This window comes from Vidua chalybeata, chromosome 16, assembly GCF_026979565.1.
Source record: "Vidua chalybeata isolate OUT-0048 chromosome 16, bVidCha1 merged haplotype, whole genome shotgun sequence".
In the NCBI taxonomy this organism is placed as follows: Eukaryota; Metazoa; Chordata; class Aves; order Passeriformes; family Viduidae; genus Vidua; species Vidua chalybeata.
Window position 1 is genome coordinate 9,416,981 of NC_071545.1, and position 19,989 is coordinate 9,436,969.

Consider the following 19,989-nt stretch of genomic DNA (forward strand, 5'->3'; position numbering starts at 1 on the left):
TGCTTCCAGGGCTTCTGGGGTCCCAGGGCACCAGCCTTGGATGCAGCCACTCTGGAGGAGGGGAGGCAACACACAGAGCAGGGCTTTAAATAAAAGCCTGGAATCTGGGGCATTTAAGCACAAACTGTGACCAGTTCAGAGGAAAAGCATTTCTGTTTGCATAGAGGGGAGTGGACAGAGAAGCTGCCCCCCGCTGCCAGCAGCTTTAAGCCACTGCACAAGCAGCAGCAGGAGCTCTAACAACTGCACTGCGAGGGCAAGGCCTCTGCAGAGCCGTTGCCAAGTGCTCTGTTTAGTTTGGGTTCTCAGGGGACCACTGCCAGCCTGGGCTTTGCACACTGGCCCTGAGGAGACACGTGCACACAGGGCTGCTGGCACGGAACAAGAATGTGTGCTCGGAGTGGCACAGGAATGAAACACTTGCTCAGAAACTCAAACATTACCACACTTATGATTCAAGGATTTATTAAGTCATACATGCAAAACATACTGCCAATTGCATTAGCAAAAGATCAATGTAAAAACTTCACAATTTTGCAACTTTTATTTTTAAATTTTGCTTTAGTGGTTGAAAGGGTGTAGTTCAACATCCTATTCCTGCCAGTTTGGAAGGTACAGAACATGAGCACTAATTACAGAACCTCACAGACCCAAGTTACCGTTACGCAATCGATGCTGCACATGGAGTGACAGAAAGAACACTTGGCTGCATTAGTCATGTTACAGTGGGGGGACCTTGCAAATAGTGATGGCTGAAAAGTTTGTCAGTTACAGAGGTTTAAAATATAAAAATTACTAAAATGTGTAAAGCTGCTTCACATGATTTTTACACCTAGTTAATAGACTAAAAGCTCCTCAGAAAGCATAACTTACTGGGTCAGAAATAACAGGAAAATGAGGATATGCTTGAACATTCTACTCTAAAAAAAAAGAAAGAAAAAAAAGCAAACTTCTATCAATCAGAAGGTTTTAAAATACAAGTTATATTGCTCAATAAGAAGAGATTCTACAAGAAAAGCATTTACTACATAAAAGTGGGAATGACTGATTCAGAATTGTACCTGCATGAATGCCCTCCTTGAAATTCAAAGGAATTTACCCATGAACACCAACCTCTCTCCACTACTGCACCTCTGGGAAAATGGTTGCTGAGCTACTCTGGCAGTGTAGTGTAAGTCAGCTGTACAGTGTCAAAATACTGTCTGGCACTATCTCCTGATCCAACCCAACATTCCATTTATTCACCACAATACAACGCTGTCAAAATGACTAGATACACTTCAGTAAGAATAGTTAATTTTCCAATCACAGCAGCAAGAACTAGATTGCAACCAAGCCCTTACCAATGATAAAGCATTTACACTGTGACTCAGGCGTGTCAGTCATTGCCAGAGATGGGTGCTGGATGCACCATGAGGCAACGGCCGTGCTGGGAAAACAGTTCAGAATAAAACACATTAGAGCGCAATGTTCTGCTAATTCCCCGGTACTGTTACTTACTGTGAAAAACTAGAAAGAGATTTTGCATTTCCTACCAGAAATTAGAGTCATTTTCAAGAAGAATCTTTAAAAAACAGTTTAGTGCTTAGTGTTTGTAGCACAACAATACGACTTAGTTCAGCAGACAGTTTGGCAACATTTAATTGAGCAAGAAGAGGATTTTAAAAATAAGGCTTTACACAGGTGTGTCTTTTCAGGAGTTTGCTCTTAGAAGGATGCAAGGTAAGGGTCATACTTTAAACAAATGAAAACATGAAATTGTCAATTGGTTCAAGAACTGATGGAAGAGAACTAATTTATAACAGAAGAAAATTGGCATGTGAATGCTCCATTGTTTGAGCAAAGCACAGATTCGATGGGCTGGGGGAGGGTGATGTTTACAGCAGCAGACATTTTCTCTTCCTCTTCTTTACAGGAGGGGGGCACAGCACTGCTCGGATGGCTTCATCAAACACTGTCTTGAGGCCTCGCTGCGTAAGTGCTGAGCATTCGAGATATTTCACTGCGCCTGGGGGAAGCAGAGACACAGTTACAGAGCAGCTTTGCACAGCTCCAGCAGCACTGCTCCCAGCTGGCTCCACAACAAAAGCCAGGCATTCCATTTAATTAAGGTACAAGGTCTTCCACAAACACAGCCTAGATCCAGCCAACAATAACCCCGCTGCTGCCATACCGATCTCTTTTGCCATGGCAAGTCCCTGTGGGTAGGTGATGGGAGTCAGCTTCTTCTCCTTCAGCTTTTCAATCGTGTCCTTGTCATCCCGGAGATCCAGTTTGGTACCCACGAGAATGATGGGGGTGTTGGGACAGTGGTGCCGCACCTCAGGATACCACTGAAAAAGAGAAATAAAAAATGGTGTCTCCTGTGTGGGGGCAGAGTTCCCTGGAGGCCCTGGAACATCACAGCTGCAAGCTCCCAGTCCTTCACTTTCGGTCAGTCAGAGCAGAGGGAGCACCCAGATCCCATCAGGGCAGGATTAGAAAAGGGCACATCACTGTAAATGAAGCCAACAGCCATTTCCATATACTTTAAAAATGTAGCTCATTAAGGGCAGCATTTTCCTCACACATCTGAAATACCCTGACCCCTCCTTGCCCATGGAGACACCTCCTTGTGCAGCTGAGGACATGGAATATTCCCACTGTCACAGAGCATGTGCAGAAGGGTGGCTGATGCAAGGAGCAAGTGCTATAAAACCCAACTTTTACATGCATCTGTTTTAAAACTCTTTTTTTTCAAACTGTACTAAAAGGAAAGCTCCTGTTTGTGATCTCAGCACCTTGCTGGCTGAACACTTAAATTACTGTTATCAATGCATCAAGGAACAATTTGTACTTAAGTGTGTCATGTGCCCTGAACTTCCATGACTCACAAGTTAGGCAAATGGATTTCTGCTTTTCCAAACTGCATTTCATGGGGCCTGTGGGAAAAACAATTTTAAAAAAGCACCTAATATTTTCCAAGCTCTGCTGTGAAGTGAACAGTATGATGAACATTCAGAAATAAAAACAGTACCAGCTCATCCTTACCTTAGCACGGACATTTTCAAAGGAAGCTGGGCTCACGAGGGAAAAGCAGATTAAGAAGACATCCTACAAAACAAGTTGACAGAGGTCAGCCCAACAGAGAAGCCACTGTAGAGTGTCATGAACAGGGCAGTATCATCAGTATCTCCATGACACTGCCAGCTTTACCACGCTTGCAAAAGGCAAGGTCAGCAATACAGTTGCACATGATAATCAGAGGCAGCTTTCCCAGTGGGAAATCCATTCCCAGGCAGCTACAAGCAGCCAGAGAGAAAGGGGGGAAACATAACAAATAGATTGCAGTCAAATTTATAATCAGCTATTGCAGTAGCCAGCAACTAGGACACCAATATCACTGCCTTTCAAGGGTTTTCTTCTCTAAATGTAATTTCCTCACTGACCTCATCAGCACAGTATGTTGCAAACTGTTAACTATTAATACACAACTCTAATGTAGTCTTAAATTGCAAAGGCCAATTTCAATTGTATGAAATAAAAAAAAAATTCACACAAGAATTTCTACAATTATTGCTTCCATACCCAAATCAGAAGTAGCTTGTTGAACTTCTTATAGAACTTCACTCCTACTGAATGCCAGTAAAAAAAAAGATTTAGAACTTCTCTATAACCAAATTAGGATTGAAAACGGCATTAAAAATCTCAAAGCTCCTCCCTTTCCTTTCTAAATAATGAGAAAGAATTTTAAAAAATGGCTATCTTTAGGGATTTTAAACATCTTGCTTTTCAACTGAAGGCAAAAGATTCTAAGTAAGAGCAGGTAAAAACATTTCAGAGCACGTGTTGATAGTAACCACTGGATACAATTCAGGTTTCACAGATGCCACACTCTGGGTCTGCAGGCAGTCAGAATAACCCCAACACTCATTTCCTCAGTCGGTTTTGATGTAAACTTGCTCTATGACCCAAAACTTGGTAGGTGTCTCCCAAACAAGCCCAACTCTCCTCAACCTACCTCTGCATCCGTACTTATTCCAGTACCAAACGTGCTACAGAATCAGGCATTGCAGAGTGTTAGTTGATTGTGCTGCATTTCAAGGCATTTTGTTAGGTCAGCAGCTGACATCTCACTGCTAAGCACTTGCAACCCAGTTGTTCATGCATCACCCCAACAAGTTTCCGTAGCAGCGTCCCAGAAGAAGAAAGAAACAACATCAAATAATGTGATACTATGGCCACTACTTCTGTTTTCCAATTCTGCTGGTTTGTGGGAACTCAAGGGCTGCACTTGAGGAGATTCTCTCTTCCACTAGCTCCAGAGATTAAAAGATTTGGTGTAACCACAAGGAATTACTGGAAGATCTCAGGTGTCTTGCACACTAGTGGGAAAAACTATTTGTTTTCAAGAAAATATTTAATCTTAGCAACTCATACAAATTTGGTAACAGACTTCTCAGATCTAGCAATTTGATAGTTCCAAGGAAAGTACTTGTTCAAAAAATAGGGGCCAATTTATCACTATCATAGGCAAGACAAGATGACAGAACTTGGAACTGAAGTTTATTTAAAGTTTTACATACGGCAATAGGTTGATCTGTCAGACTGGAAGATATATTCTTACCATTGGTTCCTCCAACCTAGTAACAGCAGGAGATAAAGTTACTCCTCAAATGGCTTTAAGGGAAAATGTTTTCAGTCAGCAATTTCTGCTCACAGATATTCTCAAGGAGGATTTTCTTCTTAAGAGAGATGCTGCCCTGTAATTCAGCACAACCAGCTGCACCCAGAGCAGACACCAGCCTTCCCCAGAAACCAGTTCTGCACTGTCAGGGGAAACCTGCAAGATCAAACCTCTCCTGAAAAGCACCCAACTAACAATTTCTCTTTGGTTTGGTCTCCCGAGGAAACAGACGTAACCACCTTTTCTATCCCAACTTTTTTCTTCCCCAAATATTTGGAAATAGTAGTAGATTTCAAATGCATTAAGGAGAAGATATTAAATTCCTGTATATTTTAAGGAATAAAATAAAAATATGAATAAGGAGGAAAAGATGGAAACTATTGCCTCCCTGTGAAGTTACCAGCTGTTAACTGCTGGGTAGCTGAACTCAGCACACACTGCCAAAGTAACCAACACCTGGTGCTTTCACCTTGCCCAAAACATCCTTCAGGTGCACAAATAGGGAAAGGAGGGCCACAAGAACATGCAAGGGCTGAGTTTTAAATAGCACGTTGAAGGAAAAGTGAGGCTGAACACAGATCCTAAAAAAAGTCAGATTTCATCAGCACCACTGTTCTCTTCCTTGGTGATTTTTCTTAGTTTTGTGGGGGTGATGAATCTCTGATACTGCACAAGTCTGAAATCTGAAGACTTCTTCACAAGAACTTCAAGACTTACAACCCCATTTCATTTTCTGCTGCAAAAAACTCATCCAAATAACTGAAAGTACTCCAAATATAAATGTACTGAACAGTTATACATCCTTGCACAGACAACGCTTCTTCCCTAAGATGATTAGACAAAGAATTATTTTGCAGCCTACCAGAAAGCCACAGTTACTTTAGCAGGCTGAAGACATGTATGTGCATTCTGTCCCTACTAAAGATCTTTCAACACATCTTCTTCTACTTTTTTGAAAATATTTTTATGATGTTGAGCAAAACTGAAGTTTTAAGTCTCCTATAAATATTTAAGTATTAGAGAAAACCAGCTTTCCATTGTCTCTCCTTCTAAAATAGATAGGTATTTCTGACATTTCAACTATAGTTGCCCACAACTGCCAAATTCATATCAATCTTGTGTATCATAACTGATGGGGAAGCCTAATGGCTGTAAGTTAGTGAGCAGTGAATTAAGGAAAGAGTACTGAAAATAGCACGAGTTCCTTAAATAAGATTCACATTATTCCATAGAGCAGTTATGCTGTAGAGTGAAACAATTTTGCATTTTACATTACTAGCATTTAACATATATTTGACAGTCAATAGCAAGAGTAATCAGTGCCAAAAAAAACCCTGCAAATTAACCTTTCTTTACTTATAGCACAGCTCCATCAGGTACAAGCCACTGCTCTAAACAGATTACAAAACCACCTTTACAAAGATTAACTGTAGCTGAAGTCACACTGGAAAGAAGAAAGCAGATCATTTCAGTGCTCTCCTTGAACACGGAAAGATGCAGGATGCAGGCAGCACTTAACCAGTTGCACACAGGGAAAACAGAAGCACATTTGTATCGATGGCACAGCACAAAATACAGCAAGCAATAAAATAAACCACGGGCTCAAGTACATTGGAAAGCTGGGACACCACAGCCTCTGTCAATACCAATAATCTCTTCATTCAGTGCTGCCTCTTTCACATGTAGAACATCTTCACACAGACTAAACAATATCAAGTGCTTAGCAGTGACAGTGTCAGGTTGCAGCCAAACATCGCCTAAAACCAAAAACAAACCCTGCCTTTGGCAGGCATGCTAACCTTAAAATCAATGGACTAGCTAATGGGACTATTCACCAAGATTTTTTGAGTTAGTTTCGGGGGTTTGGTTTTTTTTATTTTAAATTAAGCATCCTAGACAATTCTGAGGCTGCAACTACACAAAACCCAGCAAGTACCAGTGCACACAAATACACAGGGCATGCAAATTTTAACTTTTTAACAACTGCACACACCCCAGAGATTATAAATTACAGCTACAGCACAAGAAATGAAAGAGGGTGACTGTTACTAATAAATACAACTCCAGGTGTGACAATGTTGACCTTATGTTCAAAACCAAAAATGCTTTCTGTTAGCCAAGGCCGTAGAGACTGTTTCACCCTGCAGCTCTTACTGTTTGCGGGTAGGAGAGTGGGCGTAGTCTGTCATAGTCCTCTTGACCAGCTGTGTCCCACAAACCCAGGTTGACCGGTTTTCCATCAACCATTACATTGGCAGAGTAGTTGTCAAAACTAAAAATAAAGAGAGAGTTAGCTGCATTAGCTTGCAGTAAAAAAAGGCACCCAAAGATTTTTCCCCCAGAGGGAAAAACTGGGAAAACTGGGGAAGGGAACATTTTCATTGCATCTGTTGGCTCCCCAGAGACAGTAAAGTCGTTCTTTAAATAACAAGTGTGATGTTGGGTAATGGAATAAAAAATTATACACAACAGACTTGGTCCAGTCTGAGCAGAAGCAATCTGTCATGGCTCTTCCAAAGGAAGTGTTAATCCCAGCCAGTACAGGAAAGCAGGTGATGTACTTAGCAAGCACTTTCCAGTCTTAGTGGGACATTCAGCAAGTTAATCTGTCTCATGGTGTGAAATTTAGAACAGAAGATACAGGAACAACAACCAAGAAATCCTTAATGACAACAGTAGGTAAGAAAAAAGCTAATTAGTCCTGCTAATCAAAACCCCCTCCAATGAAATATCAAAGCTCATAACCTGGGGCCAGCAGAAGCATCGTTTTTATCTCATCACTGCTGTGGGTGCAAAGGTTTTAAGTTCACTGGGAACACAAGACACTATAATGCAAAAACTCGAATTTAAGACCAAAAAAAGAGGAAACAGCAGTAACTAAGGCAACAAGGCCTTGGACAGGTAACAAAAGTCATCTATAAACCTTACTAGAATGTATTTTGTTGTCTGAAAAAACTCATCAATACTTCAGAGAGCAGCATAGCCAGAAGAAAATACAGAGACATCTGAAAAGGGCAAAGAAGCTGTACATGTATAAAACACACCCAAGAGGCCCTGGAAAAGAGAACTGCACTAATACTGATACTGACAAATCCTTATGTGAAAGAAAAAGGGAAGCACCAGAATAAATGAGTCTCCACAGTCTTGCCCGAAGAGCCAAAAAGCTGCGGCTGGCTTAGCACAGGATTGGCAGTAGCACAAAAAGTGGAGGAACAAATAAACAAAAAATCACCAGCCATGTAAGACAACTATTTCTGACTATGATATAATGTTTTACAAGCTGTTCAGTCTTAGGGCTGCTTATTATGAATGACATTAGAGACAGAAGCACACTATTTTGGAAGAGAACAACATCTGGTAAAATGTCAGCAAATGTTAGTCCCTAATCAGCCAGGCCCAGAGGGCACAGAGAGCCAAAACTGAGGGACCAACAGCAAGCACTGTGACTGTGCTACAGTAAAACCTCCAAGTGTTCCTCACACACACCTGAGGGGTGCTTGCAGCCAAATCAAACAATTCAGTTAAGGAATCTGGAACGGCAGCAGGCACTGAGTAGCTGACAGAAATGAGTTCTTTGGATCTTACAAGTACTTACACCGTGGGTATATACTCTCCAGGAAATGCATTGGTTGTGTAACTGATGAGTAGGCATGTTTTACCTACAGCACTGCAAAGAAAGAAAGTTGACATGTAAAACACATTCATCTTGAATAACAAGAAATAATATTCCTTGTAGGGGGAAGAAGACTAATTACATCCAGACACCTAAGGACAACTGAACATCTCCAGTCACTACTGTGCAGGAAAACAGCTGACAGACTGCAGCTTTAAAATTACTGGCAATTAAAACACATCTAGTATAAATATCCATTTTAGTGAAGTGATAAATTACCAAATTTTGTTAATTTTTAGTCACAAAACCCCCCAACAAACCCACATGTATTAATTAGACTACTAATGTCTCCTAGTCACCTGACTGAATACTCAGAAAGATGGCCTTCTTCCAACTCTCTGAAATTAAAAAAAAAAAACTGAGAAGTATTTCCAGATACCCTTACACAATTCGAAAACTCCTATCTTTTCCAGGAAATTGTACACTTGCATATTTGTGAAGTTAAAGAAAGCTTGAAAAGTATAATTTCTCAACACATCATTACTTTTGAGTATTTAAGGAATGAATACAAATGATAACTCTCATATTATTTACTGCTATTATAAAGTGACTCCCCACATGCGTTCACCCACTACTCAAACATTTCATTTACTGATTTACAGATAAAGTACATTCCAGGATTGGAAAACTTGGAACAGCAAACCTCTTCCTACTGATCTAATTCACAAGAGTTTCAAATGGGGGCAGGACAAGGCTCTGTTCCAGGATTCCTTCAAAACTCTGGCAGCCAACTCATTCCCTCTCTACCCTCCTCCCCACATCTTATCTGGAGTCAAACATTTGATTAACCACAGCATTCAATTTTTGTTACAGTTTCAATTAAGTGTTGGAAAACTTGAAATTAGGCCTTATTTCCTTTTTAAGATAGAGTCTGCAAAGAGTGTGACACTGCAGACTGGTTCCCTCGTAGGCTTCCCACTTGCAGTGCATAACCCTTTGACCGTGTGAGAGATTCCAGAGGTGAGCTTGCTCCTCCAAGGCGATGCTGCCAGACAGCCTCCCAGCCCGATCCCCCTTCCAGCCTGGGCAGGGAAAACTGCATTGTCTTGCAGATGTTTTATCACCACAGCGATTTGCTCAAAGCCAGTCAGCAGTAACTTTGAAACCTTGCTGTACCTACACGTAATCGTGGCATTAGTATGAGGTTTGACTCATGAGCCTCCTGAACTAAATCTTTCACAAGTGAATTTGAGCTTTGTCATATCCATAAGTCACGGCTCAACCTCTAACTAAAGTCTCTCCATTCAACTTTAAGCAGTTCCTCACTGCATTAGCCCAAGAAGGTATTTGATAGCAGCTTCTGACATCACCTGAAATGCCTGAGCTATGGAAGAGACACTTCAGCATGCAAAATTATTTGGGATTTTGTCCCACACACCCATTTTTAACTGTAATTTGCTTTGCGTTTCTTAGTTAATACCTACCATAACACCCTATCTGCTGCAACTCTGATCATTCCATGCAGTTTTCCACCCTGGTTTTCTCACCTACTTCTAAGACACCAGCTCCTCACACAGTCTAAGGGTTTTCTCCTTTCAGCATACACTCTCTTTACCAAGCTATAATAGCATCATAAAAGGAGGCATTTAATTCTGTTCTCATTAAGTACAATCTCTGAACATTCCCTTGTTGTAAAAGGTCTGCGATATACTTGTGCTCAAAAGTAGATGAATTTACCCTTAAAAAAAAAGCTATGTGGGAAAAAATCAAGGAGCAGTTCACCACACAGATACCTGTTTAACAGCTGTCAAAGAGGAGATCCCATCTTAGCTCCTGAACTAACACTCTAACAAGCCAGAACAAGGAGTTAAGGAAAGTTATTCCTCCCCCATAAGGACAACTTGCTATTTTAGCTGCCTGCTGATGAGTTAGATCAGTTTGGATGTGCTGCTGAGCTGCTCTCACAACACCACACAGCCGGCTGTGCCGGGCCAGCTCACAAAGGACAGGTGGGAAAACCTTCAGGATCCTGAGTGGAGCAACAGCCAAATGCTTTGGGAAATCTCTTGAGGCACAGAGACAACACATTCTCACGCCTCTGGAACCTGTCTGGGCTGACACTTCAGCTTCCAGTAAGGTCATTACAGGTAATTTGAGCTTCCAACAAATTAATGTTGAACTCAACATTTTCAGCAGTGGATCGAGAACTATTCTGTGCATCCAGGCTCCTTTGCCCACCTCGCACTGAAACTCCCGAGTCTGCTCTGGCTCATCAAAACAGCACAGGAAGGTGGTGAGAGATTTCATTCCAAGTTCAGAAGTGCCTGTAATTGTGTTTCTGCAGCACCAATCAGCCCAGAGTAATTTAAACAAGAAAAAACACGTTCAACAACCCCATTTCAGACTTACTCCATCCAGGTTTCCTGCTTTCCTTGCCTTTTGGCTCACTGCCACATGAATCAGATCATTATGGTCACCAGTCTTAAAAATAAACACTAATGCCTACCTTTATAAAGTACATCCTCTAAGTGCTTTATCAACTTTTTTAGACTACTAATTTCTGTAATAAAGCAACTCTCCTGAAGAGAATTCCAACCGTATGGCAAAGTTTAAATCCTTATACATAAAGGCTGAGATTAAGAATCTAAAATAACACCAAGATTAGTCATAAGATTTCTAGCAACTACTTAATCACAGCTCTGTCCACCCACTATTACATAAATGAAACTAGCAGCATTTGACTGTCATTAAAAACATGGCCTACAGAAATCCAGCTTTAAATGCTTAAAAAAACTACCTTAACAAAAGACAGCACTGAGTCCCTTTTTGATTCCAAGTAGCACCCAGGAATCAATATATTACCACTTTTGTATAACCACATATGTATTAATTCCTAAGAACAAAACATATCTTCTCTTTATTTATGCTAACAAGTTTAATGAAATTTCCCCACTGTAGTAGAGTTCCTTGGAGCCATGTTTTACCCACAAACAGGTGGCAACCTTCATAAAAGGCTTTGCTTGTGCCATTTCTTTCTTTCTCTGATGCACATGACCTACCTCACTGGCAGAAGTGATGTCCAACAGCCCAGGTCTTTGCTCAGACATTAAAGAGTAGCTGAGATTTCCCTAGTACCACCCTCAGATCAAGAGTTCAGTACTGCTGCTATAGGAGGTTTAGCTGCATCAGGCTCTCAGATAAGCTCTATTACTCATTGTACCACACCCTCTCCCAAATATGTTCTTCAGTACTTAGAAAACAACTACTTTTTAAAGAACTTTTTCAGTAACACAAGTTACCAAATTTCAAGTCACTGCACTTTCTCCAGATGGCTCGGGAGGGATCTGAGGTGTTCAGCGTCGCACACAAACACTGCACTACACTCAGCAAGAAGCCAATTACCATACACACCCCTCCCCTTCTCGAGCCATCAAAGCAAATACATACAAAAAAAGCACAGCTTTAGCAGACAAAGGCCTCAGATCAAGCAGAATGCCAAACAAGGACTCCTAAATTACTGCTCTTACAGTATTTCCACAATTAAAAAATGCTTACAAAAGAGCACGAAGAGCGACAACTTCTGTGGCATCAAGTAACTGGCAATTTCTCCCAAACACAGAACTCCTAACATTACACAACATCACTGGAGATTTTGTACCACTTAACAGCTGCCTTTTGGAGTGAAAACAAAAGCTGCTAAAAATAACTTCCACCAATGCTTTTTCTCAAGTGTCAATCAACAGCAACTCCTGCAGTTACTCCAGCGGCTGCTCTTCATCTGTCCTGCACATTCCTCCTACTCTCTATCATGACAGCTCAAAGCAACAGTTGTCATTTATTTTCCCCCATACAAACCTCACAGCAAAATTAAAAAAAAAAAAAAAAAAAAAAAAAAAAAAAAACCCAAGGAGGAAATATGATAGCCCAAACTAGCACACATGCCACACTTTTCTAGTCAAGTTAGTTGTCCAAACATACACTAGTCAAAACTCTAAGAACAAAAAGTGAGTTACATATGAGAAACAGCCTACTCATTAACAAATTAGAAAAATAACCACAGGTACTTCTAAAGCTTTGTTTATTTTTGTTCCTAGCAGATCTTTGTGGAGGGTACATAAAACAATACCCAAGTTTTATATTACATAAGCAAATCTTTAACCTGCATTGTTTTACAGGAACACTAAAACTTTGGCCTTATCTAAGCCAAACAAGACATTTCCTAGAATACCTGCAATGCTGGAGCTCTTGAAGCAGCAACAGCACAAAGAAAGACAAATAGTTAAATATATTTTAAAAATAGTGAACAGAGAATGATACAAAGCTACCAAAAATGAGCAACAGTACCTGAAAAGAGCCTTCAGAAAGATTTGTCTCTAACTACATAGGAAGGAAAATAAATTAAGTACTGTATTTTGTTCACACATATGTACAAAAGTCAGGTTGAACTACACCACCTACATTTCCAAGACAGAAAACAATAAAAATGCTAGGAAGAAGGATGGTTTACAAAGCAAATGACCCAAAGAACTGTTCTGTTGAATGAATTACTGAACATTATACAGCTGGCTGGTGCTGAGTTCTCACTTCTACAGGAGGAAGTAGACTGAATCTTTTCCCCACCCAAACAAGATGCATCACATTTATTTACAGCATTGTAAATACAGAGTTCAGATGAATTAAAAAAATATATATAGTAGATATATCTATAGTAGAAAAGCAATTTTTTGGGTTTAAATTCAATATAAGCAAAAGAGCAGTCCACAGTTATCCTATCTGGCATCAAAGAATTACAATACTATGACAATGATTTATTGAGATACCACTTTCATGTTCATAATACTCCAAATTGTACATAGCAATTCAAAACAAATTTGGCACAGTGTAAGGTTTATCTTTCAGCCATACTTTGCTGACTTTTTAGGGATTCTCCATCGTTAAAAACAAATCAACAAACCCCCCCACACACAAGTAACTTCAAAAATAAGGCACCACGTGAAATTACAGACCACTGTACCGAGTCCATTTAGCTATTCTTCACTCCTCTGTAATCTACAGAAGTTTACTGTGATACCAATTATGCTCAGTCTACACTAGGATTTTTGTTTCTCCAAAAGGAAAAAAACCAAACTGCATAAGACAAGTCTTGTTTTCCAGCTGGCCTGTGATGTTCCCCTGAGCTCTGACATCCAGGAAGAGAGAGAATCCCTCTGAGCAGAGCAGAATAGTATCGTGGAGAATATTAAAAAATACCAAATGTAAACTCTTTTCTCAATTCCAGCACTCCTCACACTGAAATCCAATTGCTAAACTTATGAGTTAACTCAATTCTAAAATGCATCCCCAACTTGTTTCACATATAAGTAACACCATATTAAGATACTGTAGGTGTAACAGCTCTTTACAGACAAGTGTATTAACTATGTGTATTTCAAGGGCCTATCTCCTTTAGACAGGAGCCTTACAAGACCAGATGTCTGCAGGCAAAAAACTTGTTTCTGCCCAAAAGCATTTATGATCTGCATAGAGTTCAGCCCATTTCACTCAGTTTTACTGCAAAAGCCAGATGTCAAAAATCAAGATCTTAAATGTAGCAAGTTTCTTACTTTCACAAAAAACAGTATTTCAAACCAATATTAATTTTCGCATATAATTAAAACCACAATAATTATTTTAATACACTTGGACTACTTCGGTGATGAAAGAACACCAGCAAGCAGTGGCAGTGCAGGGAGGCGGCCCGGCCTGCCCGGACAGCCCAGCGCACCCTGTTCATTCACGGCGGCCGCTTCTGCCCGCACCAAGGAGAAACACTCGGCCACCACCACGGCCCCATGGCGATGCGGGGCTCGGCTCCGAGAAACGCACGGCCTGCCGACCCCTGCACATCCCGCTCCCCGGCCCCGCCGTGCCCGCGCTTCCCTCCCCGCCCGGCAGCAGCAGCAGGAAGCCGCGGCCGCCACCCACCCGCCCCCGGCCGCCTGCCCGCCACGGCCCGGCCCCGGCCCCGGCCGGCCCCGCTCCCTCAGGACGGCCGGGCCGCGCCCGCGCCCCGCGCCCGGATCGCCCACACCCCGCGGCGGGGCCCGGGCGCCGCTCCCGCCCCGCGGCCCGACACCCCCCGGGCCGGCGGAGCGGCTCAGGCCGAGCCCGGCCGACGGTCCCTCGGACTTACCCGTCGCCCACCACCACACACTTGATGGCCTGCATCGGGGCTGCTGCTGAGCGGAGCAGGGAGCGGCGGCCGCCTCCGCCCGGAGCCTGGAGCAGGGACGAGGCAGCGGCACCACCCAAGGCGGGGAGGGAGAGGGCGGACTGCGGGTGCAGGAAGCGGCGCCGCGCTCACATCCGGCCGGGCCGCGCGGGGGCCGCCTCGCGGGCGGTGCCTCGGCTCGGGGCGGGAGCGGGCGGAGGGCCGGAGCTCCGGCGCCCCGCTCCTGCACTGGGTCGGTAGCGCAGCCCCGGCCATTGATCCGTGCGGGGTGTATTCAGGCGGAGGCGTTCTGAGCGAGGATGCCAGCGCTGGCACTGCTAGCACAAGCCCGCAGCCCGGTCAGGGACAGGGGCCTGGGCATCGTCCCACAGCAGCCCTGTCGCGTGTAACAAGTCGCTGTCGAACACAGAGCTGCCTTTGACACCACCATGTATCCCGTCTATCACGCCTGGCACCCATCATGCAGCAGCCTCATTCTTGGCATCTCTTGAAGCACGTGTTTACCCCCCAGAGGTACTGCGCACCTGTAAGCCAGGTCACCGCAACGTTCCCCTCTGCTGCTGTGGGCAGGTGCCCACTTCTCCCAGACAAGCACCTACCATGGGATCATCTCTCACTGTGCCACCACTGCAGAGCCAGATTGTTTCCCTTCATCTATGGATCTTCGCACCATCCTCCCTCCTCTCGATGTGCTTGCTGTGTGTGATATTAATGGTGCTGGCAAGTTTTAGATCTGATCAGTGCATGTACAGCCTTCTCAAGATGGGAGAGCTCAGGGATTGCGAGGCCTCACAGAGCTTTAGATTTCTTTTTTTTCCTCAAGCAAACCAGTCATTTCCATTAAATACTGAAGCAGAAGCCAAGCAGAGCAGGTCTGATGATCCCAAGAGTCTTAATTCCTACAATTAGTTCTTGCCATAGCTCTACTTGCCAGAGCATGTCCTGGTTGGGCTGATGCACAGAAGCACAGTTCCCTTTGTTTGCGTTGCCATCTGTTCCTGGAAGGAAGTGTGAGGAGAGGACCCATGCACACACTGCTTCTGCAAAGTGAGGATAAATGAAAGTGGTTTTCCAGTGATTTGATCTCCTTTTAATTTCAGAACATTTCTAAGTTATTTTGATACCACAATGCAACTTCATTAGTGGACAGTGCATTCCAAGACAGTTATTCTCTTTCATTGAGCAGAGGTAATTCTCAGATATTTCCCATCAGAGAGGAAATCCTAACTCTCACTGCAAACCTAGAGTCTATTTTTGCAACACTTGTATGTCCGTGTTCCCTCACACAGATGGAATCTGAAATGAGTTGCCATGTCAGGTCAGTATCTTTCAAGCCCAGGCTCTGCCAGTGACCTGGCAGCCGCTCCGTACCCAGCAGGAGGGAGCTGCGGAAGGGAGGTGTGGGCAGGGTCACCGCGCTCCTGCTGCTCCTGGCTGCTGCAACAGCCTCTGGGGCCTCTGAGATGCTGCAAGCAACAGAGCAGCACCACGAGTGTCTGACTGATGTCAGACCCAGGACATGGGACGATTCCAGGGATACATAAAACTGCTTCTGATTATCCACCACCTAGCTCTTCCTTCACTGGTTCTTTTTTTATCCAGTGTGTAACAGAGGGATGATTAGAGCTTTTTCTATGAAAAAGAGGTACAACAGCATTTACAATACAATTACAAAATAGCACACAAAGACAAGGATGAAGGCTGTTGTTTTGGGATCAATTGTTTTGCACTGTCAAAAAATACTTACATTAAAACCCAGGGCATGATTTAAATAGGTTTTAAATTGACAATTTTATACTGAATTTGGTATATAATTGACAACATTAGAAAATACCTACAGAAATACTGTTAGTCATTAAAAATAATATTACAGTTTGGATAGATGATGATAATAGCAACATATTTAGACAATTTTCCTCCACACATTTGTAAATGTTTATTTTCTCAAATTTTATAAAAAAGGCCTTTGGAATTTTAAAAAAATTTGCATTTGAAATCGTAGCTAATATCTCTTTTACAGTAGCTTTGTTTGTCCTGGCAGACAATTGTGTATATGCTCCTTAAAATACATGATGTGATAATTATTCTATTGTGATACATTACTATATTTCAGCTACATTTTATTTTATTCTAGCATCTTTTTTTGTTTACTTAGTATGCAGTATGTTTGTTTTTAAAGAGAAAAAGATAACTTGCATTATGCTACAAATACTCAACACTTTGCAGGTATGGATTTTCCCCTGAGAGTGAGAAGAGAGAGCAACAAGGAATATTCTGAAACATTGATTTAACAAAAGAAACTTACAGGATGAAACATAGGTCAAAGGAGTGAGAAGTTAATAACAGTCAACTTATCAGAAGAATTCTCAGTTTGATACATATGACTGCAGTGCTGAGCTGTATACAGGACAGTTACAAATGCACCTCACAGGGGAGTAGGATGGAAGAAAATAATGAATGGCAGTGACAATAACCCATTATAAATCTTTCCATACCTCTGATAAAATCATGAGTCATATAGCTGAGGCTTAGATCAGTCTTAATATTATTCTATGCTCTATCACCTTGTCTTCACTCACCATTACAATTGTTGTTGAAAGCCTTTTTCTTAGACAACAAGAAGAAATCATTATTTAAGATTGTTTGGGATACTGCCTGAATGTGTGTATTGTGTGTGTGCTGGCACTGAGGGAGGATTATTCTCCTTTGTGGATGGGGAGTGGCAGGGTAATCACACTGATGCAATACCAGAAAGTTCTACTCACCATGACACAGGCTATCAACATTACAGAGACAATAATTATTTGCACTTTTGTAGTATCTTTCATCCCCAACTATTACTGTGGTCTGTAACTGACAGCTCATGAATGAAGCCACAGAGAAGTAGAGAAGGCCCAGTGTCCACTTTGTACAGGGAAACAAGCAGAACACCTGGCAGTGATTCATAGGTGTGCTCCCTTACTCACAGATGACACCTCCAGCTGACAGTGGTTCTGTTCAGCTGCCTGCAGGACACAGCATGTACAATTCTGAGGTCAAAAGTAACCTTCTGTTCTTAACAATAATGGAAAAACTGGTTTAGAGTGAAAAGCCGTAACTGGAATTCACAATCACTGGAATCCGGGGCTTGGACTGAATTGCAAAAGCCAATTTTATGTGAAGCAAAGCTGTGAAGTGTTAGAGGGTAGAATAAGGTTTTCAGCATATTGCACTCTTCTTTAGATATTTTCTATTAAAATCAGAAGAAAAAAAAAACTCAAACCTCACACAAAACCAGAGGGACTTACCTTACTGGAGAAAATGGGGTTTCCAGATGCTTTTTCATCTTAAAAGAGCTGACATAATTGTCTGTAAGAATTGTAATTAAGGCTTGACCCTAATTTGAGTTGGTGGCAAAATCAGGTATTTAATGATGTACTATTAGGTACAGAGTAACTGGCAGAAAGAAGTCAATGTTAGACAGCAGTGAGCATCCAAAATTCCTTCCTGGACTCTAGTTCCACCTATGGTATTATCCACCTTTCTGGCTTGTCACTCTCTGAGCCCCTTTGCCCTCCTGTTTTTAAATCCAGACAGTAGTACTTATTCCAGCTGTTTGGACAGAAGCTACCACTTAAAGCCTCTCACCTAACAGTTGCCTGAGATTCCAAGTTTTTTGTTTAATGATGTTCGAATTCTTTAGTTGATATCTCTTTGTCAAGCTAATGGACGACAGATTTTTAACTGGGGAAAGTGACACTATTGGTGTGGAGGAAATTCAGAGTATCTGCACTGAACTTGGAGAGGTTCCATGACATAAAATTAATGTTAGAAAATCTACAAGTCTAATCCACAAGTAATGGATAGATATTCCAGGCAAACAGTTTTGGCATGATTAGTTTCCTGACTGTTGAAAAAACCCTGTACTTGCATGTGATATGTACTGTTCAAATATAGCAGTCAGTCTGCTCTAGAGGAACCAAAGCCAGCAATAAAAAAGGAACCACAACTTTTAAATGTCAGCATTTGCTGCATCAGAAAGAACAGATGAAATGAGCATAAAATCAAATGTTAGTATGTAAATCTCTACATTATTAATAAAGCATTGTAAAATAAATGCATCCCATTCATGTGATTCTAGCATAGATGATTTCTCTGGTATAAATATAAAACAGAAACAAGTCCTGTATTTTCTTTAGGTAGCTTCTGATCAATCTCTCTTTTGTCAGGAATTTCAGTTACAAAAACCACATAAGGCTCTGCATTCACTGATGTCTACCCTCAGGTTTAGCAAGCAGTAACAGACAGTGCTTCAACTGTTGTGGAAGGCTGTGGGACTACACACAGCAATCCCTGTATATGGCTGTGAGCTTTTTGGAATAGAGGCATCATTATATATTTATAAACAAGGACCTGAGCCTTCTCTCTGTGTCTCTTCAGTTTTCTATCGCCGTAACTCCCTCAGCAGAAACATGGGAATAAGCCTTTTATAGGCATCACATTATGGCCCGAGGTGAGGCATTGCTGAAACACACAGACATGGAAGCTGCAAGTGCCCCTCAACCTCTATCTTGACATCATGCATTTCACAGAAATGAGCCTTAAAATATCAAGAAAATGGATAGAAAGGTTTAACCATGACATAAGCCCATTTGGTATTACTAGTTTTGCTGCCTTCCATTGTCCAGACATTTTTTACATGAATAAAACCGAAAGCTACAAGCTGTGATGTGGCCCCTGACTTCCTTAGAAAGATGTAGTGTTTGTTTTGCTCGAGACTTGCAGACAAACTTACGGACTTCAGCAGAGCTAGGACTTAAAAAAGGACCAAACCTTCTGTTGTCGGTTTGTCTGAGAACAGATGGAATGGGAAGAAGCCTACTTCCTCCTGTCATGCTGCACAGCTGTGACTCACATCCCAACTGAACAGCTTCTCTTGGAGTGGAAAGCAAGACAAAAACCAGACAGCTTCAAATAGCACATTAGATCAAAGCCAGAAATTCAAATCAGGGGTTCATCACATAGCATGGTCAACACTTGAAACAGAAATGCACATTTATTACAGAAATAAGACAATTGTCAAAAATTGATTATATATTCTGAACTCCATTACTCACTGGGACCATTTGTGGAAATTCTGAAGAACTTTAAAGAGTAATAGATATAATAAATAAATACAAAAGAACTTATTTTAGCATAAATAGAATATACAAATTGTATGAAAACCTACAGTGCTTTTTTTTCCCCCAGTGATTTTATACTGATAAGCTGCTAAGTTACAATTTTGGCAAAGAGGATAACTTCTCAAAATAAGGTATTTGATTTATTCCCCACTTCCTAAATATAAAAATTACAAAATTGTTCTGTTTGTAAAACACTCCAGGCTAACAGTGACATACATCAACCACCTTTTGTTTTACCAAGAGATGCAGCTGGGTATTTTTGGGCATTTCTGCTTACTGCTGGCACTTGGGTATTTTGAATTTGGTATTTTTGTGAGATCCAGCCTTTAATAAACAG

General features: G+C 41.8%; 1 protein-coding gene across 2 annotated transcripts; it reads right to left on the reverse strand.

The window, feature by feature from the left end:
• Window positions 1–448: 448 nt before the first annotated feature.
• On the reverse strand, window positions 449–14,611 carry RAC1 (Rac family small GTPase 1). 2 transcript variants are annotated; one of them, XM_053957151.1, is made up of 7 exons: window positions 14,452–14,611; window positions 8,262–8,333; window positions 6,821–6,938; window positions 4,566–4,622; window positions 3,031–3,093; window positions 2,174–2,333; window positions 449–2,008 (listed from the first exon to the last, which is right to left on the reverse strand). In XM_053957151.1, the coding sequence occupies exons 1-7, from the start codon at window positions 14,484–14,486 to the stop codon at window positions 1,878–1,880; spliced, it is 636 nt and encodes a 211-aa protein (XP_053813126.1). In that variant the 5' UTR covers window positions 14,487–14,611; the 3' UTR covers window positions 449–1,877. The 2 variants fall into 2 exon arrangements, with proteins under 2 accessions (XP_053813126.1, XP_053813127.1); XM_053957152.1 differs by lacking the exon at window positions 4,566–4,622 and having other exon boundaries at window positions 14,452–14,609.
• Window positions 14,612–19,989: the final 5,378 nt, after the last annotated feature.

Bases quoted from the DNA above. Each gene is read 5' to 3' on its own strand.
- RAC1 (XM_053957151.1), bottom strand. From the start codon at position 14,486: ATGCAGGCCATCAAGTGTGTGGTGGTGGGCGACGG. The intron at 8,334-14,451 runs GTAAGTCCGAGG...CTTTCTTTGCAG, and splicing joins TGTGTGGTGGTGGGCGACGG to TGCTGTAGGTAAAACATGCC. The intron at 6,939-8,261 runs GTAAGTACTTGT...CTTTATTTTTAG, and splicing joins GGAGAGTATATACCCACGGT to TTTTGACAACTACTCTGCCA.